Below are 27,598 nucleotides of genomic sequence, written 5' to 3' on the forward strand. Positions count from 1 at the left end.
AGTTTCAACAGGTTTCGGGGGCAATCTTAAACCCTCTGAAAACTGTAGCAACTGCTATTGGAAATGTTGTTCTTTCCCCAAATAGTAGTTGGTTACGAATAGAACCAAAAGTGAAAATCCTTGGAGTTTACTTCTGTGAACAATTTGAACACATCATCGAAGAAAATTGGCAAAAAACAATCCGGGGATTCCAAATTAGGCTATGGATGAATAATGTAAGAGTATTAAATTTATGCCAAAAAATTATTCTGATTAATACCTACATCTCTTCAAAACTCTGGTATATTGCATCAACACTTCCGCTGCCAAACAAGTTTGCTGGGAAAATCACGGCGCAAATAGGGAAATTTATTTGGCATGGCAGATCCTGGAACAGGGTAGCATTCGAAACTATGGTTCTTCCAAAGGAAAGAGGAGGTCTTAACCTTCACTCACCAGTACTGAAATCAAAGTCCTTGCTGGTGAATAGGTTGCTGAGAGCTGGTTCGAATCTCCAATTCATGTGGAGTTTCTTGGAGAATAATGTTAGTCCACCGAATATAACTGCAATCCCAAGGAAATATTCTCATATAAGGACCGTTGTACAGGAATCTGCATTTCTACCAGTTAATCTACGTCGATCGCCATGTTCATCGAGCATCTATCAATTTTACCTTCAACGACTAAAGGACCCCAAAATTGTTCGAGAAAATCCACAGCGAGAGTGGAAAAGGATTTTTAAAAACATTCATTTCAATCGAATTTCGTCTCAACGAAGATCCACATGGTTTATAATCGTACACAACAAACTAGCAAACAATGATCTGCTATTTAGGAGAGGTATGAGAGCTGATCCACACTGCGATTTCTGTCCTGGGACCACGGATGATTTGGAGCATGTTCTTTTTGAATGCGGAGACACGAAATTAATATGGCAGTACCAAAGGAATCTATTTTCGACCATCGATAGGAGAACACAAAATCTACAGAAAATGGATTGGATATTTCCCGATTTTTGTAACTTCCAAAGAAACACTAAACATTTACTCATAAAACACTTTGCTTCGCTTATATATTACCTTACTGAAACAGCTAAAACAGACAGAAATGTAAATAGTTATAAATTTTACTTACAATGTGAATAAACCTAGACGATAAACATAAAAAAAAAAAAAAAATATTTTCTAGTATCTCGATTTGACTAGTGTATTGGGAAAGCTTTCTATAAACAGGATGAATACGAGTTTGATTTTTTTATAATCATTGCACCATTTTTAAGTGAAAAACTTGCTGACGCCAAATAAAATATATTTGGATTTTGATCGATTCTCATAAATATCCCCTTTTCTGTTAAGGTTCAGCAACCAATAATCAATTGAAAAAAATCAATGAGCAAACTTTCGATGTTTTGATGAATGAATGAACAAAGTTTTTGAAATATAATTCATGTTACGAATGGTTGAAGTTGTTGTTAAAGTATGATTTGAGTTATGATGTTCATATGATTTGGTGAATTTTCACGATTTTTATGCTTTTTTTATACGATTCTACTATTCTTTCTGATTCTGCTATCTAAACTCCTTGGTATTAAAACTAGAGCCCACTTGAATACTTTTCATACCAAATAATATGTAGTCACCAAAATCCAATAGGAAAACATTGAAAATTATGTGATGAAATTTACAGATAATGTGTCATATACCGCACAATTTTGATAATTTAAAGATTGTATTTGTCATTTATATGAGGCCCTCAGAGCTAACGGGATATAAGTGAAAAAATGATTTGGTAAATAATGCTTAACGATTCTCCATGTTTCAAATTATTTTTAAGTAAAAATTGCAAATGCTTAAAAAATGTATGAAAAATGGCCAAACTCAACAATTTAAAAGCGTGTTTTCTCGAAATCAATTCTTATACACTTTTATACCCCATTGGTTTATATCACAACAAAGAGATTTTCAGATCTTTGTTTTGAATTTAGTTAGTGTAGTTTCAGATATATTTATCCAAATGATATATGCAGACCAAGAAAAAGGATCAATTCTTAGAATAGATATAGTTTTCCCAAAAGAGCTTCGCGGGCCACAAACAGTTGGTCGCGGGCCCCATGTGGCCCGCGGGCCATGGTTTGGCCACCCATGTTCATCATGAGTGCCAACTTTTTCAACAGGCGGGCCAAATTTTGGAGATGAGATAGGCTGGCGGGCCACCAACATTTTTTTTAATGTTCAGAGCGAATAACAGAATAACTGAATGATGATATTATAAATTATTTTTTAATTTAATTTTTTTCTTCAAAAATAGTTAGGTATGTATGACAGACAGATTTTTGATTAATCAAATTAATTAATTAATGAAAATCGGTACAGGTTTTTACTGTTTCTACTTAGATTGCTGTAGAAAATAATTTGAAAAATTATTTAGAGCTTGTTTCTTAGACCAAATTATTATTTTGATTACTACAATAGAAACATTTTACGACTGTGTTTATCCAGACCAAATTGAATATAGATAAACGTTATATGGAAAAATGGCTATGACTAATATATTAGTTTTTAATTCAAGGTTTAAACTTTGGTTGGGTCAATTTGTTGCAGAAATGTCTAATAGTTTGGGAAAATCTGATTTTTTACTTCTGTATTCCGTTGAGTTGTCTAACTTTTCCTTAAAAAAGGGCAAAGAAGATTATGTGATCATATGTATCGATTGCGAGCGTTCTGAAGAAATGTAAACTCATTTCTAACGTGTGCCTGCCTACAGCTTCCCGAATGTCCATTTCAGATGTCGTTATTTAATCGGCAGCGCTGCACAAAAATGAATAATCAGTTTTTCTTTTGCAAACCAAGTTCTTCAGAAAGTTATTTTAAAATTATAAATGCTAAAGTTAACAAGACTTCCATCACTGAGGGTTGCAAAACTGAACTAATTTCAATAATTTAAAATTAATTTGAATTTGAAACTGTCAAATGTTATGCGTACTATAAAATCGGATTTTCAAAAAGTGGCCATAGAAACATCCAAAGAATTCTTGTTTTCAAAATTTGACACTATCCAGGTATTTGGTATAAGATTTTCCTTTAAAAGCTACATATATTTGAAATCCACATAACTTTTTATTTTCAGCATATATTAACATGGCACATCAAAATGCATTGAATGTTAATTGCATTTCAAATGAAGTATTTTAAAAACATTAGTAGTGAAAGAATGTGTGAAAAATCATAAATAAGCTGCAAAAAATTTTTAATAGTACTGTCTGAAAAAATGAACAACTTATAATATTGGATGAAAATCTGGAAACACCTTGCAAAAATTGTCATATCATATTTTCATTGTCGTATTTTCCCGAGATATTTACAGTAAAGATTTCGTTGGTTTCAATGGATGCTGACAAATGAAGAAAATTTTTCACTATGAATAGCCTAAACTACTAAACTTTGACAAATAGATTGTTTAATTGTGTATTTTAATATTAGCTGTAACTTTGTGCTAAATTTTACAGTAGTTTTACATCATATTGTTCTCTCCACGAAGCCTTTAAAAACCAGTCAAAATTCAAACTAGTGCCACGCACCCATTTATGAGCTCTAACCGCTTTAATGGCATGATATGAATAATTAAATAAGGGAAATTCAGCGCAATACACATCTGTTGTTCGAAAGTACAGTTCATATTTGAAACATGCATAATTGAAAAATTATAAAAAAATATACAGCTTTTTTCCGTGCCACATGTGCTGGGAAGCTAGCACACCCAAAGAAGAGGTTCCAAAATTTTAATGCCGCTCGGCACTAACTCAATGCCAAAAATGCGCAAAACATCACGGAGAAAAAAGACAACTGTTGTTGCAATTTTTTCAGCTAGTTCTACTAATCATCAAAGTGTAGTAGATTTTTTCGCATTCAACTTTAAAAATTAAAGACTCTACTTCATACTGCTGATTGACCTTACACAAAATCAACTATGAACATAATGATTTCAACTGTGATGATATAATTGATTCAACTGCGAATATGATACAAAACTACAATTGTATGATTGATTTGAATGTATAAATATAATAGATTGAACTATACATTTCTGGTTGGGATTTTAACCAAGATTTGGGTATCTTTATGTGAGAGTGTAATTTGCAGCGCAAAAAAAACAAAAAAATATTCTGGAATTTGTCGCTGTCGGATTAAAATGGGTTTAGGTGGACCGAACAAAGCCGATTCCTTTGCGGGAATCTCTTTTCTCTTCGTTTCAGGTGCCATCAGAAATTTAATTTTAGTTACGGATTGAAACGTAAACATGAGAACCGGAAATTTATTCATCAATATCCATCTTTTTGAACTGGGTTTCTGACACCACCATATCAAACTCCAGATTGCTGCTCGTCGAGGGAAGCTTAGTCATTCATCACAATGGGCTCGGTAGAACACCGCCGGGTGGTAAATCCAAAATATTATCAACATCCCGGCACGGTAGTAGTCTGCTGTAAGCCGATGGAACAGCATGCATTGAGGAATAAAGGTAAGCAAAATGTGGCAAGTATTGGCTTGAATAATATTTGTTATTTCCGGATTTCAGGACAAAAGGCTGTAACAAAAGATCACCAAGGCAGAACCAAAACCGATGGCCATCTTTAAGCTGGAACTAGCTGGACTAACTGGAAGACATATTCGGATTGCTCGATAGAGTTTTTCGCCAAATATTACTGAATAAATGCTTAAATTGTGAAAATGTAATAGAATAATTTGCTACATCCGAAAAAAAAACTGTAAAGTAGATTATTATATGGTGGGAATCTACCATATCTATTGTTGATCTCTTAATATCAATCTTAGAAATATAATTGAATCTATTATATTTATAGTTGAATCAACTACACCAGTATAGTTGAATTTACTTTATTTATTGTTGAGTTCACAACGTCAATCATACGGTTATAGTTGAATCTATTATATTTATAGTTGAATGTTCAAAATCAATCCTACAACTATAGTTGAATCTATTATATGTCTTGTTATACGCAAAATATCAATCAGATAACCTATTATATGTGGAAATCTTCAGATTTATAGTTGGTCGAGAAGCAATCATAAATATAGTTGAATATAGGCGGAATATTGTTAGAAATATTATACTTTTTTCTCCGTGATGCATTAAACCAAAGATGATATGATTGGAAAAGCACTACTGGCATACAGATTCAATCTCTCGGGCAAAATGATGCATGACCACTACATTTCTGCAAAATAAGAAAAACATTTTACAGGATTTTCATCCTATTGGATTATTCATCCCAAAAACATGAAAAAAACTGCTATCATCAAGTGGGAATCGAACAGGCAGATCTATGATGCCAAATTTTCATGAAAATATTATTTTCTGCTGTCCGGTAGCTTCAAAATAAGGCTATTTTGGTGAAACTTTAGTCCACCCATGCTGTAGAAGAAATACACTTTCAGGACTCTTTAACTGTTTTTTCAGTTTCCTGTTGTTTCTGAAAATTTTAGTCAATAAAGATCAATTGTTTTTGTGAAAAGTTTAGTTCATTGAAACGGATTCAATCATGTGAGTAAAACTTTAATTTAACAGAACATCTTATCATTAAACAAGTTTCTGAAACAATTTTATTTTATTTCCCAAATAAATTTAAAAATATTTTGAAATGTCACACGGCGTCTCTGAGAGAAAACTTTATTTTTAAAAAATTAGCATCGCTAATTTTTGCACCATTCGAAAACTGGGACTTTCCCCTTTCATTTGAACCCAAATTTGAAATAATCCGACGAGGGGTCTAGAACGTTTTATTTTTTTTTTAAAGATTATTTAACCTTTTTATAGTTTTTTTTTAAAGACAAAATAATCAAAATCATCACTGTTAAAAAGGCTCGTCTTACCTTTAGCGTAAATCCAACATCATATGTCAAAAACATGATTTAATAGGAAATTTCCCTGACTACAATTCTGTAGAAGACATCAAAATGATACAAATTTTCTCTCAATTTCAGAGTTGGAATATCACAAACAGAGTGGTTATTATTTCATTTGAAAAATCTAATAAATCTTCTCACCACTGATTGTACTAAGACCAGAAAAAGTATTCTACGAGCTTAGTTATTGATTGTAGAGTGTATAAATGTTCTCTTCAATCTTTCAATCTTTTACATGAAATATATCAGGATTATCTGAAGTTATGAGCATTCGTAGGGTTTTATCCTGGAAAAACTGTCTCCTGCCTTTCTTTAAAATTTAGTTATTTATATTTTGAACTTAGTGAGTTTGAATACTTCATGAACAAACATTCGGGACTAGGAAACAAATTAGTTTTTCTTCTTACATTTCAGCCCAAATTTTAAATAATTCACCAGGATTTCAAAATCAAACATCTTTGTTCAAAATCTTCATCCTTTTTGATGATTTTATACCTTTCACTTTTGATTGATTGTAAAACCTTAGACACGGGTATCACAACCATGATAAAGTGTCATATATAAAAAAAAATTCAACCTATGGTTTATGTTTGATTCCCATGCCCATAACTTCAGATAATCCTGATCAATTTTATATGAAAGATTGTTTAATGTAAATAAACCGTTTTCAACATTTATACACTCTCCAACCAATAACTAAGCTCGTAGAATACAGTACAACCAGTGGTGAGAATTTTTATCAGATTTTTCAAATGAAATTATAATCACTCTGTTTGTGACATTCACATTCTTTTCTCTCAATTTCTATCAGTTTGATGTCTTCTACAAAATTGTAGTTAGGGAAATTTCCTATTAAATCATGTTTTTGACATATGATGTTGAATTTACACTAGTAAGACGAGCATTTTCGAAGTAATAAGTATGACTTTGACTTTATAAGAACCATTAAAAGGTTAAAAAATCTTCAAAAAAAAAAAATGTTCTGGACCCCCCGGTGGATTATTTCAAATTTAGGCTCAAATGAGAGGGCAAAGTCGTCCCAGCTTTCGAAAGGTGCAAAAATTAACGATGCTTATTTTCGATACATAAAATCGTTCCATGAGAGCCACCGTGGTCATGCTTTGCTGAATGTTTTTTTTTTCTTATTCAATGGAAAACTCGAGCTTATCATCGCCTATCTCTTTACTCAAACAATTTAATATCACCAAAATCGGTCTACATTTGCGAACAGGGGAACGCCAGCAAACTACACACGCTCTTTTTTTTTTAAACTCAAAATTAAGTAGTTTTGGTTCAAAACCGCACTTCAGTGGCATCCCTCAACTTTGAGTTTGTCTGGGCAATAGCAAAACTAAGTTCTGACAGGCATACTCAATACTAAGTTCGGCAGCCGAACTCGAATTTATCCTTTTTTTCGAGGGTAGCTTATTTTCAGGGAATTAAAGGATGATTAAAATTTGTTGTACCCAGATGTTGCTGTTCCGGTACATTGCATTGCAATTGAAGAGAGCGGTGACACTCCCAGTCGAAGAAAACTTCCGGATGTTATTTCCTACGGGAAGTAAACAACATCCGGAAGTTTCCGGACATTCCAAGCCGCTCACCGTATGATGACAATGACGGACAGAATTTTACGCTGACACGGTGATCATGCATTCCATTATGAAGTTCCTTCATAGTCTTCCGGTAATTGTTCCGGAACGACAAAATTTTGCGACGTGTTCGTTGGTTGCTGTTCCAGTTCGAACTGAACTCGCTAAGTGTTTTCAGTCCAACAAAGAGAGTTCAATTTTTAGTTCATAAGGTCGAACTCATCTTTGCTCCCTCGCCGAAGGAAAAAAAAGGATCAATTTTGAGTTCGCAGTTCGAACTCCATTTTGAACCATCGCAAGGAGGAAAAAGGGTACTTAACTTTAAGTTCATGGAATCGAACTATGTTTTGAACCTCGGTCGTACTTAATTTTGAGTTAAAATAAAAGAGCGTGCAGGTTAAACATCCCCGAAATAAATTTGAACGGAAATTTTACGAACAGGTTGCAAGGTTAAGTTTACATATCAAAACCAGACAACTTTATTTTTGGTTGAATTGATGCGTGTTTTAAACGATGATGCTGTATAGATAAAATTTTGACAGAGGATTTAACAATTCGTTCCTCGTTGGTGTTGAAAGGCTATACCTTTAGGATTTACGTAAGCTTACGATTAGTATCGAATAACACCAGAGCTACAGAGATTTTAATATAGGTTAATGGATTTCTTCAACATTCAACTAAATGCAAGGAATACGAAATAAGGAATACGTAGCTCTTTGAAACTAACGCTTCCATCCTTAGGGATTCCTAGCACTAGATGATAAAATTTGTCAAGTCTCGTCACGTGACTCGCAAAATAAGTTTCAGTTTATGCAATTTGATAAAAATTATTTTCCCAGTAAGTTCCAAAGTGCTTAGGCTAAATATATCTAACATGTAACAAAAAACTATGGACAACAAAAACACGACATCCGCATTAGTTAGCACCTTAACAACGGAATATTTACGAAGTGACAACAAACCATACAATCTAGATCGCCAGCTCCGATGATCCCTTGACGAAAAACACATGAATGTTTGCGAACGAATAAAACAAATATCTTCCCAACTAGATGAAACATGTAGGTAAGTAATTGTTTTTGAAAATAAAAAAAAATCCCAAATGAAATAAACCCGAAAGGAACCAACCTTTTCCGGCGCCTCTGCTATATATGGTCGGTACCCCCAGGGGGTTGGGCTCAGCGAGTTGTTCTTGTTTATGCATTAGCTCGAGCAAACTTAGGTGCTGCTGCTTGCTGCTTTTTACTCGAAAGCAACCTTTCAACAGCCAATCGAGAAAACGAATGGATATATGTTGTTGCACTTTGTCCGGCAACGGAAACTACCTCCTAGAGGCGCTATTAGAAGAGGGTGCGGGTTTTTGGCAAAGTGCAAATATTTGAGCCACCAAGACGTTACACGTTGATAAATAGATTGAGCTAATATGTGGTTTGGTTTTATCGCCGAGGCGTACGCGGACACACACGGCCAGGTTAGATGACTGCAGAGTTGCGATGTGATGGTTGTTAGTAAGTAGATAGTTGTTAGTACGTTGAAAATACCATTTCGACAACGATGGTTTTTTTATAGAGCCGTTAGTAACAGTTCAAGTTTGTGCTCCAGGGTTAACACAAAGACTGGGTGCTCCCATAGAAGTAGTGCGCTCAATCGTTTTTATTAATGGGTGCTTTTTTCGACTTGTGGGGATGAGTATAGCTCCTTTCAATATGACGAAGGAAGGATTTCGATGTAGTATGTTGTGGTTTTTTTGTTCGTGGTATTTTAACCGGAAGGATGGATTATTTGGATACAATATAAGGAATACACAGTTTCGGCTGCCTGAGGTTGAGGTCCTAATGAAAAAAATCACGATTTTTTATCACACTATTTGACTAGTTTATATTTTAATATGGACGCTACATTAATGAGGGAACATTTTTCTAAGCGGCGGAATCGGTATCTTTACCAGGTGATAACAATATGGGGGTGGACGGGGAAAGTTTCAATCCGGAGTTTGGAACACCTGATGCATCAGAATTGCGAGCATCGGAATTTTGTTGCAGTGGAGCTCCACCTCTGGCCGAACCAAAAGTCGTTAACTTATTTATATTAGCATCGGAAGAACAGTTATTGGCACCTAAACGACTGTTGCCCCACCCGGAGTTACTAGTTCTAGGCATGGTTCCACCGCCATATGTCGTCGCCCCACCACTAATTGTGGTTCTATTCGTCATTGCTTCGAAAATATTTCCCGGTTTTTTAACTGGATTAACCCGAATTGGAATAATTCTGTTACTAGGTTCTGAATTTTGTCTAGAATGATTCTGAAGGGGAGGCATACTCGGTACATATCGTGAGCCTGCTCCATTTTCGCGATAATTTTTGTTCTTAACTGGAAGCTTAGTTCTCTTTCCGGAGAGTAAATCTTCCGACTTTCGACGCAAATGTACACCATCGTCGGTAAACACGTATTTGATAGCCGATTGCCCCTCGATAGGACCTGCCTGATATGGAGCTAAATTTTCGTTTTCGTTTTCCTCCAAAACCGAATCATAGGAAGACGCTACCGCTAATTTGTGGGCCGTGTTTGGCGTGTTAGGAAGGGAACGACTTAAGTCCGGTACCGAACTGTGTATGCTGTTGCGGCCATTAGCCACCGGAAGGGAAAGGAAGGTACGGGATCGGGAAATGCTAAGCAGCCCACCGTGCAGACGTAGGGAACGGGTATTGAGGGAATTGGTACGATTCCGAATTTCCGGCGGAACCACAAATTCACCGTCGAATTCACGTCGATCTACTGGGCCCCATTTGTGCTCGTACTGGTCCAACTGCTGATCGAGCTCTTTCTTTATAGCCTGAGGGTTTTGCCGTTTTGTCATTTGCATTTGCAAAAACCCCGAGCACACATCAGTTTTGTAATCGCACATTTGACAGGGAAGAAGTTGATAATTATCCAAACCAAGTACGCAAGCGTTAGAGAAAGGAAACAAACGAAAAAAATATTATCGTTAAAAATGTTTGGTTAGTTAGAACACTATAATGTACACTATTTGGTCATTTGGGGTTGCTACAAAATGCAATTAGTTAATTTCGTCAATTCAATCGCATGCAATATGACAGGTTGGATATCGAATTGTCTGTATTTTACATATCTTTGAAATAGTGAAGTTATAGCCTACAACGAAACGTATAATGATAATATAGCTAGGAAAATCACCTTTTAGTTTTCCTTTTTTTTAAACTTAGAGTTTTTTAATCTTGAAACAGCATTGGCTTTTTCTCGGTATTAGAATTGGCTTTTGCCTGAGCATTTATTGGGTAAGTATTTCTGTATCGTTAATGAGAATTGTCAATCTGAAGTACATGTATTTTTACGCGAAAAAGTCAAAAATTTTAATGAATGAAATAGATCAATTCGATATCTGACCTTGTTAAAACTATAAACAAAAGCCTATATAATTTCAAACAGTTGATCTTTCCGATAATCAATCATCTAGCTACAAAAAATCATTTATTACTATGGTACAATTGATCACTGTTGTACAACAGTGCATTTATAGCTCGTATCAACGCTTCTATAATTAATTATTCAGGTTAGTTCTAAACTCTCTTCTCTTCATGTAAGTAACGGAAAGAGATCCTCCTAGACAAACTTACCTGTTTCCTCGGGAGCAGCTGGGACTTCCATTCGCGCAGCTCCTTCTGCAGGGCCTCGTCACACTCGCGCAGTTTGGCCGATTCGTGCTCCAGCAACTGTTTGCGCTTTTCGTTTTGCAATTGTTCCAATTCTCTGTTAGATGGAAATTAAGATTGAAATTAGTAACTTTGATATTATTTTTCAAAAAGAAATCTTAGACACACCGAATGGAACCATCTGAGGTAGCTCGCAACTCTTCCAGCTGCTTACTGTGCTTAGTTTCGAATCGGATCTGCTCCTGTGTGTAACGTTTCTTTTCCTGCTCCTGGAACTGATTTGAAAATGCATATTAGAAAATCATTAGGAGAGTTACAAAAAAACAGAAGTAGAACAAACCTTCTTTAGCTTCTCCCTTTCCAGCTCGGGGTCCGTGGTCATCGATATCCGTAGCGATTCACGGAACATCATATCCCGAGCCTTCCGTTCGGCACGAATCCGTTTGGGCAGAGCTCGCCTTTCAATTGTTTGCCGCTTCAACAGTTCTTCCTCTTTGCGAGAAATCATTCTGAAATTTGAAAATTTACATTAAATTAACCGTAGTGACTTTGAATCACTATCATTCAAATGTACCTCTTGATTTGGTCCAGTTCTTTTTCGTGGCGAATGATCATCTGGTGCCGCTGCATGAAGCAAAGATCCTTCACGTGCCGCTTCGCCAACTGATGTTTATCGTGGATATGTTTCTCCTCCAGCTCCCAAAGCATAGCCTCTCGGGTTCGCATTGCCTGATTCAAACCAATAAAATCCATAAGTCTAATCTTTTCGTTGACCTTATATAGGTAAAACAGCTTACCGTTTGCTTCTGTTGCAGGTAGCCCTTGTCCGCGGCGGACAGCTTCTCCCGGTAGATTTCGCTGATCCGTCGCAGCGCCAGCTCGTGGTTCTCAGACAGAGTCGACAGGAAGTTCTTCTCCCGTTCCTCGTGTTCGATTTCCATGGCCATTTTACGCTTCCGGAACTCGTCTTTTCGCTTCTCTTTGGGTAGTAGGTCAACCTCCTGCTTGAGCAACCGAATCTCCTGCTTCAGGCTGTCGCGGAACTGTTTTTGTGCGAAAAGAAGAAATATTAGCTAGGTTTAGAAACTGAGGAGAACTAGAATGTAGATGAGCGTTTTGAAATTGGCAATAACTTAAAATACCGATGAAAAACTAATAGCTTGTATGTAATGTATGTAATGAGAAATGTTAAATTACTCACCAGCTTCAAATCACGTTCCTGTTCCGCACGAATTTTCTTGGAAGTATTCCTAAGCTCAGTCTCTTGTTGCTGTTCGTACTTTTCCACCGTCTGTCGGTGTTGCCGCGCCAACACATCCATGTCGGCTTCAAATGTGCGTTCAAGTTGGAGGCGTTCCTGTTCGAACTTTTTCTCCTGCTGCTCTTTGGCAACGGATTCCTTCTGTTGCAGTTCGTAGAACTGTTTCTTCTCCTGCTTCTGTAGCATTTTTAACTCACGAAGCTCTTGCTTTCGGAACAGGTGATCGTCGTAAAGTTTGTTGCTGTCCTCATCGCTGTAGATAACCTTGCTCGTCGTTGTCGTGACTTGGACTCCGTCAATTTCGAATTTTCTCGTCCGCTTACGTGTCTTTTTCTTGAGGTTTTGCAGATGGATCTCCTCCTTGCTGAAGTTTCGCTGATTTGACTTGGGTTTGTTGTTGGTAGTAGCGATGATTGGTGGAACCTTGTCCTCCTCGGTGTCGACCACTGGAGGCTTCCGCCGCAACGTTACTTCTTCGTCAACCGATTGTTCTCGGCTGTCGTGACTAGTTGTAGTAGCTATACTTTCGGCATCACTACGATCCATGTGTTTGCCACCACCAGTGACGTGTTGCTGCTGATGTGGGCTGTGAAGATGTTGCTGTTGCGGATGATGGAACAGATGCAAGGGGGTACTAGCCGATCTGACCGACCCACCACCATCCATCGAACCAACACTACTATCGGGGGAAATCCTATGCTTGTCCACTATTTTTCGCTTATTTACTATTATACTGACATCTTCTCGACTTCGATTGAAGTCACCATTTAGCTTATTACTAGATCCACCAGCACTCCTGAGTGGTGGTGATGAAATCGATGATCCCGAGGGAGATCGCTGCGTGAAACTTCCCCCGCCTCCTGCTGCCGTTACGGTGCTACCAGTACTGACGCTACTCGTACTCGTGGTACCACCTGGATGTATCACCGCTGCCGGATGGTTTAGTGCACCATCCATGACCTTCACATCGTCGCTAGACTCGCTCGGGCCACAGCTCACATTAGACAGATCGCTAATGGAATCGTGGTGATTATGCAGGTGATTTAGTTGTTGATGCAGGTGATGGTGGCTGTTATTGATCTGGTGGGCATGGTGCGAGGAATCCTTCACCTTGATCTCTTCCTCTCCCACCGTGACCACTGAAACGTGACTAGTGTCCAACAGTTTACTGTTGTTATGATTATTACCTGAAAGAAAACAAACACAAAAGGTAACCTTCACGAAACGAAACCATACTTTGAAACTAGCGAAACTCACCTATAAACAATTCATCATTGATGAAATCATCTTGCTCTGACAACCGATGCTCTTGATCTTGATCACCCACGTAACTGGAACTGACAATCAAAACCTCACTTTCGTCCAACTTTCGAGCTATTTGTCCGGAACCTGAACGTTGTAGTTCTCGCTGTTGTTTTCGGTATTTGGGAGAAAGATTTTCCAAACTATCCAGCGACTGGAAATCGTCATCGGTGGACGATTCGTTGACGTGAGTTCTGTTAAGTTCATTGGAAACGATCACCACTTCACTGCTTCCGTCCTTTGGCGTTATCACCCGCTGTTGTTGCTGTGCTCTTCGCTGCGACGATCCGAAAGATTTCGTGGACGAAGCAGACGACGAAGATCCGGATGGAACCACAGAATTATCAATAATCACTGGTGGATGACTCGTAACCACTGTTACCTGGCTTACATTAGTGGCAAGACTATTGGAGGGGTCCGCTAGCACAGTGTCGTTGTTGATCGTTATTGTAGTCTGGGTATTGTTACTGTTGATCTTGCTGTTTGGCGTCGATGTTATTCGAATTTCGTCATCCGGCAGCAGCGGTGGAGGGATTGGGTGGTACAGGTGATACGGCTGATCTTGCTCGTCTTCGAACTCTGGTGAGGATTTTGGAATGGCAGCAGGTGATGTTAGGTCTTTGGGTTCATCAAAATCATTCGATCGTAGCTCATTAGAATTGATCCTTCGCTTTGCGGGACTCTTTACGACAACGGCATCACTCGGCAAAGGTGCTGGAGTAGATGCAGGACTATCTTTAGTAGACGGAGATACTTTCGGTGGCGAAGGAGCGTAATCCTTCTTTGGCGATTTCAGGATATCATCAGTGCTAGTTTGTCGAGAAATAACCGGTTGCACGGGGGACGTTTTGGATGCGGTAATGTTGTCTGGCCGATCGACACCCTTCGTTCCAGGTGTTTGCGGTGTTTCAGGTGGAGTTGGAGGAACATTCGTTTGAGTTGACGAGCCAACCACCAGGTTACCTGGTGCGTTTCTACTACTCGGAGATGAAGGAGTTTGCGGTGGCGGAGGTGCCGGACCTTTCTCCTTCTTGATGACACCTTTCTTTTCAACCTCTGAATGGCTAGAGCTACTACTACTACTACTACTGCTGTTGCCACTCGTATTGGCAACGGACTCCACAGTCTCCGCTGAATCATGTTTGGCCGATGTGGCATTCCGCGACTGGGCGGCTGCTGTTTGCTGCGGTAGCACTGGAGCAGGAACAGACGTTGGTGATTTCTTGGCATCACTTTGTACATAACTATTACTATCACTAGCCACAATCGTTGCTTTCGTAGGTGTTGGTGGTGTTGTTGTGGTTGCCGCAGTTGCCGGCGGTTGCGATTGTGCTGTGGCATTACTATTGCTGGCTGCAGCCGCTGGCAACGGCTTCGCTCTGCTTTCGTCTTCAACAGGAACGGGGGTAGACTCTTTCGAATCTCTGGACGATTTCGATAGGGATGTGGGTGTATCTGGAACTTGATAAAAAGACTTATTGTAGTTTTCTGGCAAGGTAAATGGAAATGGAAATTTTTTTTTTTATTTCTAGATTCTAGGTAGATATGTCAAATTGAAACTACACTTACGTTTAAAGGTTTCTTGACTTTGTAGTGACGAAGAGTCATCGTCCAGATCGAGTGGTAGCGCAGAATTGCGGGGTTCCTGTTGAGGTTCGAACAAATCCATTGCGCGACGGAGAAAAAGGAAAAGAGAAGAAACAAAATACGCACACAATCAATAATCGATTCAGCTACATAATCATCGGGATGGAAAATCGAAACAAACAATACAGGAAAGAAAAAAAACCCTAAGCTGTAAAACTTAATAGAGCAACTAAATCAATTAGATTATATTGGATTCCAGTTTTCAGGGTGTTTGATCAGTGTAATTATTTTACGGGTGCAAAGTGGTACCAGTGATGTGAAGGCTTTTGATGAGGTTACTTGTTTTTTTATGGTGTAGCATGAATGGTGTTTGGCTAGCGCCCCGGAATCCAATTATATTCGATAATGACGTACACAGTAATTTGATCATCAAAAATATGACAAAACAAAGAGTAAAAAGAAACCTAATCTAAACTGAACGTCTACGATTAAAAAATAAACAAAATGGTAACAGTCGCTACAAACTAGTGAACAATTGCCAGACTAGAAGTTTACACGCTATATGCACATTCGTTTTGCTACGGAACAGAGAGAATGAGAAAAATGCTCGAAATGGCACGAATGTGTATTTTAAAGACAACGGAATTAATTTACACCGGGTCCGTCTTTTTTTTCGGACGCGCTGTGCGTTTTTTTCCTCCGTTTTGCGTTTGACTACGTATCACATAAAAACATCGATATTACCAATCGTCACAGAGCGGCAGAAGGCAGCGGCAAACACTTACGAGCAATCAACTAACGTATTTGAAAAAGAGAGATACGACACTCTAAATGATCGCGCTTTTCGAACAAACCAGTGTCTCTTTTCAGTGGTATCAAACGCTCTAGTCTGACAAACTTACCAACCCTCTGATAGAGTGATCTACGCTTCGCCTGTCTTTTAGCTTTCTATATGATTTATATGCGATATTTTGGTTATCGAGCAGCGTGCAATCAGAGAAGATACATCGTTCGTGGGTTAATTTCACCAAATACCAAAATTGAGGAATGAAAATGATAAATTACCTCTGCCTCTTCATCCACCAACTCTTCTTCCACCACATCTGCTTTATACTCTAGCAGCAGATCCTTAATGGGTTTGGAATCCAAGTTGGGACTGATAAACGGTAGACTCAGCAAAACATCCGTTGATGGCCTTTGTTGTGGGTCCTGTTTGAAACGTAAATAAGAATCATAAGTCAAAGATTCTAACAAAGTTTATCTATTCTGAACCCTACCTTCACCAATGCTTTCGCCAGGAACTCATTGAAGGCTTTGGACCACTTTGATGGCTGATCCAATTTGGGTGGATCACTCTTCTGGATTTTGAGCAGAACCCGCATCGGGGACATTTCACTGTTCGGAGGTTCCATCTGGGCCAGCTCGATCAACGTGATGCCCAGGGACCAAATGTCTACCTTGAAATCGTACGGATTGTCTCGAAACGTTTCGCACAACACCAGCTCCGGTGCCATCCAGTAGGGCGTTCCGATGAAGGTGTCGTGCTTCTGCAGGGTGTGTTTGTTCTTGGCCGACACTCCGAAATCCGCTGTTAAACAAATTAATAGATTATTAGAACCCACATGTATCTCATCCAAGTTCATTTCCGTCTTACCTAGCTTGACGCCGCCATCCATCGTCAGTAGCACGTTACCAGCCTTAAGATCTCGATGGATTACCTTATTCTTATGCAGATGGTTCAGTCCTTCGCACATGTGCTTGCACACGTACGCAATCTGTTGCTCCGTCAGTGGTTTCTCCAGCTCAACCATAATACTATCTAAGGCACCGCCATCACAATATTCTATCAGCATCTGTAAGGAAAAAAACAAAACAGAAAAAATGAATTTAGATAAAGAGAAGATGTTTTGAAATTGGGAGCTCTGTTCGAATTAATGCAGCATTAGGGGAGATGAGGGTATGATGGTCACCTTAAAAAGGACGCTTATTTAACCGTAGAAAACAGCTATAACAGGTGAGTTGCATCATTGTTTCGTGTTAAGACACTAAAAAAAGTCTATTTCCTAACTGGCTGAAATTTGAAAAGGTAGATAAAAACGTTTAAAAATGCATATTGAATTTTTTTGGCGAAAGTTGAAAATCAGTCACTGTAGGGGCGTAATGAGAACCTTCCCCATGGGACAGTGTTAGAACCATAAATCGGGACACGATGAGCGTTTGGTGCCGTAGAATCTAGCAGCGAATTCAACTCGACAAAGTCAACTGAATTTTAGAGCTACAGCTTGACTAGTTTCATCTGTTAGGGATGAATCATCCAACAGGATGAAAATCCCAGAAAAAAAAGTTTCATCTGACGATTTGGCTTATTGGTTATATGTCGGAGAGGTAATCAGTAGACTCCAGTTCGATTCTTGTTCGAGGTGATTTTTTTTTCATTCACCATTAATGATCGATGCATTTCACATTAAACCACTGACCATACTGACTGGACACTCGATTTCGTTTTCTGGATAATTTTCCCAACAGTGCGCAATGTCGATTCCAGAGTGCGCATCGATCGATTTGAAGAAATGCTATCCCAGTAAGGAAATGCCACTCAACTTTTAAAATAAAACACGCAATTTCTACGATAAAATCGTGCTAAACAGGACCATTTTTCCTACTGGGCATTTTTTGTCAAATCTTTCAGGTTCGCCACCTGCCGTCGGTATTGCGAACCTTCAAAATCTGACAACAAAAAATTAGACAGAAAATGGTTGAATTTTTGTTCTAAGTGTCATGTCAGTGTGGTCAGTGATTAAACGATGAGGCGTAGATCCATCAAACAAAGCAATACTAAAATAATGTATGACTGTTTGTAGAATACAAACAATTCGAACATACTCATACATTATGTTTTTGGTGCTTTGCATCACCCGTCAAACTGCTACTAGCCGTTTAATACAAAAATCAAAATAATCGATCATGAATGGTAAATGAAAAAAAAATCTTCTCGACCAGGAATCGAACTTGAGTCTTCTGATAACTTCTCCAACATCTTACCAATAGGCCAAATCGTCAGATGTGAACTGATGAAGCTGTAGCTCTATCATTCAGTTGACTACATCGAGCTGAATTCGCTGCTGGATGCTGTGGCAGAAAACGCTCATCGTGCCCCGATTAATTGTGCCCTGTTCGCCCCGAGTCAACAAATTAAAGTAAAAAGTAAAATTGATTTTACTGAAAAATCAAAAAAAAAACTAATAATGGTGAAAATTGAGGAACAATGTGTAAATCATTTTGTAGAGCGTACATTATTGATCAAGATGATTCAAAGATCATGAAAGCTTATTTCTTTATGTTTGGGGATCGACTGATTTTTGTGTTTTTTCTGGGAAAATCCGGCTTGCAGTCTATTTTAGAGCAAAAACGATTTTTGGTTTATGTATCCAACGTTTCAATCCTGAAGAAGATCCAAAACGGATTGAAACGTTGGATACATAAAACAAAAATCGTTTTTGCTCTAAAATAGACTGCAAGCCGGAATTTCCCAGAGAAAAAAAAAGCTTATTTCCTGGTGCTTGAAAATTATAATATTTTCGTCACTTGAGAACCTAGCTGGTTATTATTTAATATTTCTGTAAAGATGATAAGGAGATTTCTTTTTTGATGAAAAATTAATACTATAGGAAGAACGAAACTATTTCTCATGAAAGTTTATATAAGAAAATGCGTACTTTTGTAGAAAACAGAAGTGCTTACTATGCCCAGGTGCTCATTATGCCCTTATCTCCCCTATTTCCGTAAAGATGAGAAGGAGATTTCTTTTTTGCTGAAAAAATATTATCATAAGAACTACAAAACTGTTCCTCGTGAACATGTATTTGCTAAATTAAGTATTTCTTTAGGAAGAGGAGTGCTTATTATGCCCGGGTGCTCGTTATGCCCTCATCTCCCCTATGCCTTGACATCATTTGATAGCATCTTAAACGCAAATGAGCAATTCCCTTTGGCGTTCCTTTATTCAGCCCACATGGAACTTGGAAAGCACACGCCTTCAAATTTTGGTTGGTTTAGGTAGCTTGGTTTGTTTGGGTAGTTTATGCTCATTTCTTCAACTGCCAATAAAACCGTTCCAGATATGAAAATATATATTTTCGAACTGAACAACTCGTTGAATATCTGAAAACAAGTAGGTCTTACAATAATACCGTATTCGCACGTTGCAATAAACGGAGTTCGCAGCTGTCATCAATCGTTGAGAGTCGGAATACCCCTAGGCAGTAACCTCGGTCCTCTACTTTTCCTTGTCTACATCAATGACCTACCTTACCTCAATCTAATCGGGAAGCCACGTCTATTTGCTGACGATACTTCTCTGTTCTGGAGGGTGGCAACCTTGGTAATTTTCGGATTTGTTGTGCCTTCACCAATACAGGGTGGCCTCAACTTTTTAATTTTGAAATTTCCGTTTTTTCCCGGTCAAAAATTAAAGGTTTTCGAGACTTTGATTGTCCATTTTCGTCGGCATATAGCAAAATTTTCAACTTATTTCATTGATTTGTGGTTGTTTCATAACACAAAAATCATTGAACAATTAGACGAAATTGATTCTAATTTTCATAAAAATATATGTTAACAAAATATTCCAAAATGGTGTGTTAAACTGGACTTTTCTATCAATCATTCGTCATGTGACATTCTATCATTTTTTGAAAAGCTACAGATATTAAATGTGTTACTAAAGCTCACAAAATCCACATATCTGCGAATTCAAAATTGTTCTGAGGGCGTTCAATCGTGTAACTCCCTTGTCCACAGTGAACTCAGTAAAAATGTTGTTTCCAGACGTTTTACCGTCAGTAATGAATGCATCTTCAAGTGTAATTTAAACTTTGACAAACTTTTATCTCACTCATTCATATAATCGCTCATGTTTTTCAAAAGATAATATGGTTGTTTATATGCAATTCAGTGCAAAAAAGTTAACTTTTAGACACTGAAAACAGTATCGAAAAGCGATAATTATCGAAACATACTGTTTTTTGTCTGCAAAAGTACAGTCCTCGAAATACGAGATCAGAAATTTCCAGTCATTTCGCATAGTCGTTAACATGTGGTTATTTGTTAAGATGCACTTCTTGTACGTCAATTAATGGATTTTCTGAATTTGCAAAAAATTGTGTATGCCACTCATTGCAAAACTCGATTTTTTCAGCACTCAACGTTTGTTTGTTTGTTGTTGATTGAATTAAAGAAGCTTTAATATATTTTGAAGTGTTTATAAACATTCAGAATTAAAAATACGTTTTTCCTATCTGCAAAGTTTTCCTATGCCAAATGAAGCGTTATGAAAAATATTTTGTCCATTTTTCCAATGTGATAAAGACGAAGATAAATCCTATATCAGGAATCTTGCCGAAACGTTCGCGAGCCAGGAATTAGGAACTATTCGATCATACACAACTCTCTTTTTTATTTTCACATCTGAAATTGTTTTTTAATAACTAAATAAATTATGACATTTCAGTTTTAGGTCAACTCATAAACCTTGCACGTTATCTAGTCAATTTGGATTAGGTGACCCACGTTTCTCCACAGTTTTTAAAAAATAAAAAAAAAACTTTTTTTAAAACAGTCAGAACTCGAGAAATTAACGTATTTAAAAAAATTAAAAAATGCCTAATGATGCCTTGAAAATGTAGAAAACTATTCCATTTCTTTTTTTCCTTTTAATCCTATATAATAAAGAAGTTATGAAGCTAAGAAAAAAAAGTGACCAATGATACCCCACTCTCCCCTATAATTAATCCTTCGTTTCATAAAGTAACAAATTTGCAACAATTAATGTATGGAAAAACGGAAAAATCGTATTTTATTTTAATTTTTTTTCTTGATGTACACATCATTTTGAACTGTTTGAAGTGATTTTAGGGAAAAATAAAAAATCATGAAATGAAGGGTTAAAATTGCAAATTTTGAAACAAATTTAAAAAGTAACAATGTAATTGTAAAACATTGCAAACTATATTTATAATTTAAAAAAAAACTTATTTCGTACATTAAATTTCATAGTTACATACATTACAGATCAATAAAAATACATCCATAAAATAAAAATTCTAAACGTTTTCATTATTAATTCAATAGAATAGAGGATTAACCAAGTTGAAAAGCGGAAAAATAAGGTATCAAAGAGACTCAACAGTATACATAAAATTTTCAGAAACTTTTATAAGCTAACTTATAGAAAGCAGATTATATGTACATCAGACCGTTGCAAAAATTGACTTTTTTCTCCCATATGTTTTTTCAAGCATCAGTGTGAAATTTTAAATGATATGGTTGATTCCTGAGTTAGCGCAACGCGGTTCAATTTTGTATGGGGATGAAAAAATTTTTGCACATTTAATCATCCAGAATATTCAAATAAGCTTCAAATGAAGTTGGTCTTTGATTTTTGGTTTTGACTATTCTTCATCTTCATTTTTTGCAAACATGACAAGCAGCTATGCATATCATAGAAAAGTTATAACCATTTAAAAATAAAAAATCTGAATCTATTGAAAAGTATTGAAAAATAGCAGACGTTCTTAACTAGAACTTTTGAAAATTTCATGAAATGTTTTTGCAAAGGTTGTATAAATCTACAAATTCCCTGGCATTGCAAAAAAGTTTTTTGAGATATTTTATTCTTAAACTACGGTTACCCAGCTTCCAAATAAGCAGTCAAAAACGCCAAAATTTAAAACAAATTGAAAAGAAGAAACATTTATAAAATCGAATATCTGTTCAAGGGTACAAGTTGGGTTTGTGCTTTGTTTACATGAATTGTACTGCAAGAATCAAGAAATATTTTCCATTCAAAGTAATATTTTTTTTATGAACTTTCAGTACATTTCTGGCGATTTTTGAATGAAAATTTTTGTTTTCTAATACAAATTTCCATACAAAATTAAAACTCGTTGCGCTAATTCAGGAATGGATGGAACGCTTCAAAAAAATTTATTGCTATTTCTGGCAGCAAGAACAACCAAAAAAAAAATTATGAGAAGTGTAAAAATTTAAGAATTTGAAATTTCCATTCAAACCTTGCAGCGGTCTAATTAACATGTTTTCAAATCAGTAAAACCTTTGTTTCAAAAATTGATTTTGCCGTCCTGAATTCGATTCATTTGTCAGAATTTTTAAAATCTAGTTCTGGTGATATTGGGTTTTGAAATTTGAAAATTACTAAGTTTTGAGTAAAATCAAGGATTGATAACTAAAAACTTATTTTGAATCTTTTTATTATCCTCCATTTGATAGGATTATTTAGCTATTATAGTAGTTTGACAGAAACGATGCTTGGCAAAAACAATTCTCAAGAAAAAATGAGCTATATGTATCATAATTGAAGAACATTTATGAGCTTTCGGTATCAAAGATTCAAATTCCATTTACAACTTTGTTGAAGACTGCGATTTTTTTACTTTTGCTCTGAAAAAAAATTTTGATTAATTTTGATTCGAAAAAATATTTCAAAATATCCTTAAATTCTCTTATTTTACCAGACTGTGATCAATACACTTAAAGGACGCCTTTGTTTTCTCAGAAGTTCCAAGTACTCGCGATCTTCGAAAACGTTGAACATTGATTCGAAACCTTCGATTTGTATATCTTAGAAATGTTCTAAAATGTTGTTTAAAATTTCTTAGTTAACCCTTAAATCTGCCTTTGAATTTGCCGAAGCCCATGGCGTACAGGATAGCCTTCAAGTCTTCTTAGCCAACGGTCATGAGATCGAATCCCAGTCACGGCATACATAGTACACTTTTTGTGGATTGGTGATTTTAGCATTTGTAAGATGCTAACCATCATATCATCGAAAGTTGTACGCCTAGAGTTAAGTAAAAGGGAATCTCTTTGAGGAAACATCAAATTTCATTGAGATCGTGTTTGTGTTTGTGTTCATTTAAAAAAAATCCTAAAAACTCAGCTAGCAGAAAAAAAACTCATATCAGGGTATGCCGTCCTTAAATTTTTATTGGTTTTGGAACCCGCGCTCACGGCGTTTGTACGGAATTACCCTGTGTTAATGATTACCCCACTTAAAACTACATATTGAGTCCTGGTAGATCAAATCTAAAAAAATAAACACCATTCGTAACAAAAGAGGATACGTACTATAAAGCTATAAAATAAAAGTAAGAAGAACTGAGCTGGTAGCTGTTTATTTTTGAAAGCCTGAAATCCATTTTTTCGGGATAAGAATGCTTCATCCTTGTGAAAACCGAAGTTCAAACTGAAATAAACGTTTTCTGAAATATGGAAAACTTTCAATCTTTTAATCAGATAGTGAATTCCCCAATTTATGTAACCAATCAAATACATGTGTTCTATTTCCAAATGTGCAAACAAACCTATGAATTTTTAAAGCGGTGTTTGAATTTCATTGCCTAACTAATGGATAAAAAAACATTTTCCTACTGTTCCAGGGGCACACAGCATTAATTAATTATGAAGCTGCACAATTGCACAGATCAACTAGACGACATTAAAACGGTTCACCCATCCAATTATAAACTCAGGGGAAGCTCAAGTGGGCCCTTATTTAGAGGCGCCACCCTCAGGCGTTGGTCGAATAGTCTCCCTTTTCGAGCATTCGAGTGTTGAGCAATGAAACACATTGTTAACTGTACAACGAATTGAGTGGTTATTCATTCATTGCAATGAAATTGTAAATGGAACGTTGAAATGTCTAACTTCAACAAAATGTTGGTATTAAACTGTCGCCAAACGTGCAAGTTTGTTGTTGACAAAATTGAACAAACATTAATTCGATATAAAATAACAGTAACTCGAAAATGAAAGGTGCATCTAATAAGATTGACATTAATAAACAGTTCGATTTTTGTTAATCTATTAACAGTTAAAAATAGATAATACCCCTTCTAAGTTGTAACTGAAGACGAAATACACAAACAGAATTGGGTCGAAATTTTTTGATTTTGATAGGTTTTGTTCATTTTTATTTAAGAGTTTTATTTTCTAGATTAACACCAAGAGGAAATACCGACGGATCTTGGAATTAGTTGGTACAGTAAGAGGCTAAATTACATTGAAGCACATACTTTTTCTTTGTATGTACTTTAGATAACTGCAAAAATATGAGAAGATTTGGATGATGCTTGAATCAGCCCAACGAGTTTCAATTTCGTATGGAAATTTGTAGGGAAGAAGAATAGCTTTCATATTATTGTGATCGCGAATGCTGATAAATCAACATAGATGCAGATGAAAACTTCGATTATCGTTTATTTTAATTGGTAGCATTCCAGATTGCTCAGATTTTTCCGGCTTTGCCCAGATATTTAATGAAAAACTCTAAAAAATTCCAGTCCGGCCCGGATGCGCAAATATTGTGCAAAAATTCCCAGATTTTGTCAGGGTTTATTCACATGGTTTGTATAATGAAATAGTAAACTCAAATTCAGTTTTAATAAGTTTCAAAGTTAAGTTAATTTCATCAAATTTAACATTTCTATTTTTTATTCTTAAAAATGACATTATTGTGTTGTAGCTGGTGAATTTCGATTAAATTGAATTCTAAGTTTTTTTCCATGCTTTCCTCTTATATGTTTAGGAAGAAATACTGCATTTTGTTCAGATTTGCTCGGATTCTATTGGCCGGCACTAGTTTACAGCATTTTTGAACTCAGTAAACTGAAGGTCATTTTCAATGTGAAATCGGGCGCTGAATCCGAAAATGAAATTCAAAAAAATCTCAGTAGAACCGTTCCTGGGTTATGCTCCAAATATGAAATTTCGAAAAAATTAAAAAAGATCTTGTACTTAGATTAAAATATCTCAGACGGCATAACAGTAATTTGAAATCCCTCTTTTGCATATTGAAGGTGAGTAAGTTTTCTATCGATCATTTGAACACTGTTTTTGCGTTTGACCAACATTATTGTTGATATTAGTGACTTTATGAGAAAAAAGATTATAAAAAACGCATTTTTTTAGAGAAAATTTTGTTTCAACGAATGTTTTAGACTCGATGGTAGCATTTAAAAAATCTGATTTTCTTTTGCGCTTAAATGTCAATTTAAAACAAAGATTTCAATTGGTTATTTATTAAAACGGTTGAAAATTGAAGAAGTTATGCCTACTTTACCATAACTGAAATTTTTGGAGTTTTTAATAATTTAACGAACCGCAGTACACTTATCATAGTATAAAACATGATAAATCTCACTCGCTCCAAATCAAAATTATTTATTAGCTAACCAGAAGGTCACATGCCAAGTTTCAGGAAGATCTGACCATAGGAAGGGGTTGCTTAAGTCTCAAACGTGAATAAAATTTTGAGGTATTTTGCCCAGAAGGAACGAAAAATACTGGTTTTTCATCAATAACTTTTTTCATCACTGGCTGATTTTTTTTATGGTTGATTTTCTTAAAGCCTAAATTGAGACAAATATTTCACCCGAAGACTGTTACTCGATTGGATTTGAAACAGAAAAGTTATTGCGGTTCAAAGATTGTATTTTGGTCGAAAATTGTCGTATAAAACGCAATGCGTAAAAAGTACTCATTGCGTGTTGGACAAAATTTGCGGCCTTTGAACCGCAATAACTTTTCTGTTTCAAATCCAATCGAGTAACAGTCTTCGGGTGAAATATTTGTCTCAATTTAGGCTTTAAGAAAATCAACCATAAAAAAAATCAGCCAGTGATGAAAAAAGTTATTGATGAAAAACCAGTATTTTTCGTTCCTTCTGGGCAAAATACCTCAAAATTTTATTCACGTTTGAGACTTAAGCAACCCCTTCCTATGGTCAGATCTTCCTGAAACTTGGCATGTGACCTTCTGGTTAGCTAATAAATAATTTTGATTTGGAGCGAGTGAGATTTATCATGTTTCATACTATGATAAGTGTACTGCGGTTCGTTAAATTATTAAAAACTCCAAAAATTTCAGTTATGGTAAAGTAGGCATAACTTCTTCAATTTTCAACCGTTTTAATAAATAACCACTTGAAATCTTTGTTTTAAATTGACATTTAAGCGCAAAAGAAAATCAGATTTTTTAAATGCTACCATCGAGTCTACAACTTTCGTTGAAACAAAATTTTCTCTAAAAAAATGCGTTTTTTATAATTTTTTTTCTCATAAAGTCATTAATATCAGCAATACTGTTGGTCAAACGCAAAAACAGTGTTCAGATGATCGATAGAAAACTTATTCACCTTCAATATGCAAAAGAGGGATTTCAAATTACTGTTATGCCGTCCGAGATATTTTAATCTAAGTACAAGAACTTTTTTAATTTTTTCGAAATTTCGTATTTGGAGCATAACTCAAAAACGGTTCTACTGAGATTTTTTTGAATTTCATTTTCGGATTCAGCGCCCGATTTTACATTAAAAATGTTGATCAGTTAATCAAGTTAAAGATTTTTTTAAAATTTTGTAAACTAGTGCCGGCTTTTGGATTGGAATTTAGGAATTGCATGTCTGAGTTTTGCCAGGTTTTGTGAAAAATCGCCCGGAATTGCTCGGCCCGGATGTGTGCGGGAGAATTCTAAAACGCTTAAAGGTCAAGGCGAAACATTTAAAAACTTTTTTAAAGACATTTATCATATTCGATGTAGGATTTGCAGTTTCGGGTTGCCTTGCCCCAACTACACCATGTTTTGTATCAGATTTCATTTAAACCTTATCGTTTATTATAGACGCCCTAGAGCCGAAAATTCATCTGATGTCTTCTCAGTAAGAGGTAAAATTTTAAAAATAGTTTCAATGCAATGTATCACAGGTATCACCATTTCCAGATAGAATAACATATGGAATGCACAAGTCCTTGGCGCAAATGAGACAAGAAGTTTCCGCAAACAAACTGGGCTCATCCAATGTAAAATATTATTTATGCGGTTTAAAATAATCGACTCAAAAACTTAAGGAGGATTTGTATAGGGGAAAAAGAATAAGATTCGTTTCGCCGAATATTAGGCAAAATTTTTTTTTTTTTTAGAAAAGTTTTGGTTTAGATCCAGAACGATTTGAGTAATTCTGAATATGAAATTGAACATGTCATGGGAATCAAAAAAGGGTATCTCAATTTTTCACCTTGAAGGATATCGATGTTGATGAAATAATGTATCCGTCTACTAAAATAAATAAACTCAAAGAGTAAATATGCAGAGTGGCCAACTAGTTTCCATTTTACAATTCCCGGTTTTTTCCGGTTCTTCCAATCGAGATTTTATGATTTTCCCAGTTGTGAAATACGTGAATGTGATATTCAGGGTTTTTTAAA

At 36.2% G+C, this 27,598-nt stretch overlaps 1 protein-coding gene across 11 annotated transcripts in view; it reads right to left on the reverse strand.

The window, feature by feature from the left end:
* LOC129746114 (serine/threonine-protein kinase 10) overlaps positions 1-27,598 on the reverse strand; it is a 157,329-nt gene that overhangs the window by 14,534 nt on the left and 115,197 nt on the right. For 4 of the 11 annotated variants that reach the window (XM_055739586.1, XM_055739583.1, XM_055739585.1 and 1 more), the window contains exons 4-16: positions 16,972-17,170; positions 16,595-16,905; positions 16,383-16,526; positions 16,224-16,265; positions 15,300-15,375; positions 13,686-15,191; positions 12,369-13,615; positions 11,965-12,210; positions 11,742-11,896; positions 11,508-11,676; positions 11,336-11,442; positions 11,132-11,264; positions 8,624-10,329 (exon numbers count right to left, since the gene is read on the reverse strand). In XM_055739586.1, coding sequence (XP_055595561.1) covers positions 9,415-10,329; positions 11,132-11,264; positions 11,336-11,442; positions 11,508-11,676; positions 11,742-11,896; positions 11,965-12,210; positions 12,369-13,615; positions 13,686-15,191; positions 15,300-15,375; positions 16,224-16,265; positions 16,383-16,526; positions 16,595-16,905; positions 16,972-17,170 — 5,250 coding nt within the window. In that variant the 3' untranslated portion in view covers positions 8,624-9,414. Of the gene's footprint in view, positions 1-8,623; positions 10,330-11,131; positions 11,265-11,335; positions 11,443-11,507; positions 11,677-11,741; positions 11,897-11,964; positions 12,211-12,368; positions 13,616-13,685; positions 15,192-15,299; positions 15,376-16,219; positions 16,266-16,382; positions 16,527-16,594; positions 16,906-16,971; positions 17,171-27,598 lie in introns of those variants that run through there. The other 7 variants (XM_055739587.1, XM_055739590.1, XM_055739589.1 and 4 more) reach the window with 7 other exon arrangements.

Source organism: Uranotaenia lowii, chromosome 2 (genome assembly GCF_029784155.1).
Source record: "Uranotaenia lowii strain MFRU-FL chromosome 2, ASM2978415v1, whole genome shotgun sequence".
Classification (NCBI taxonomy): domain Eukaryota; kingdom Metazoa; phylum Arthropoda; class Insecta; order Diptera; family Culicidae; genus Uranotaenia; species Uranotaenia lowii.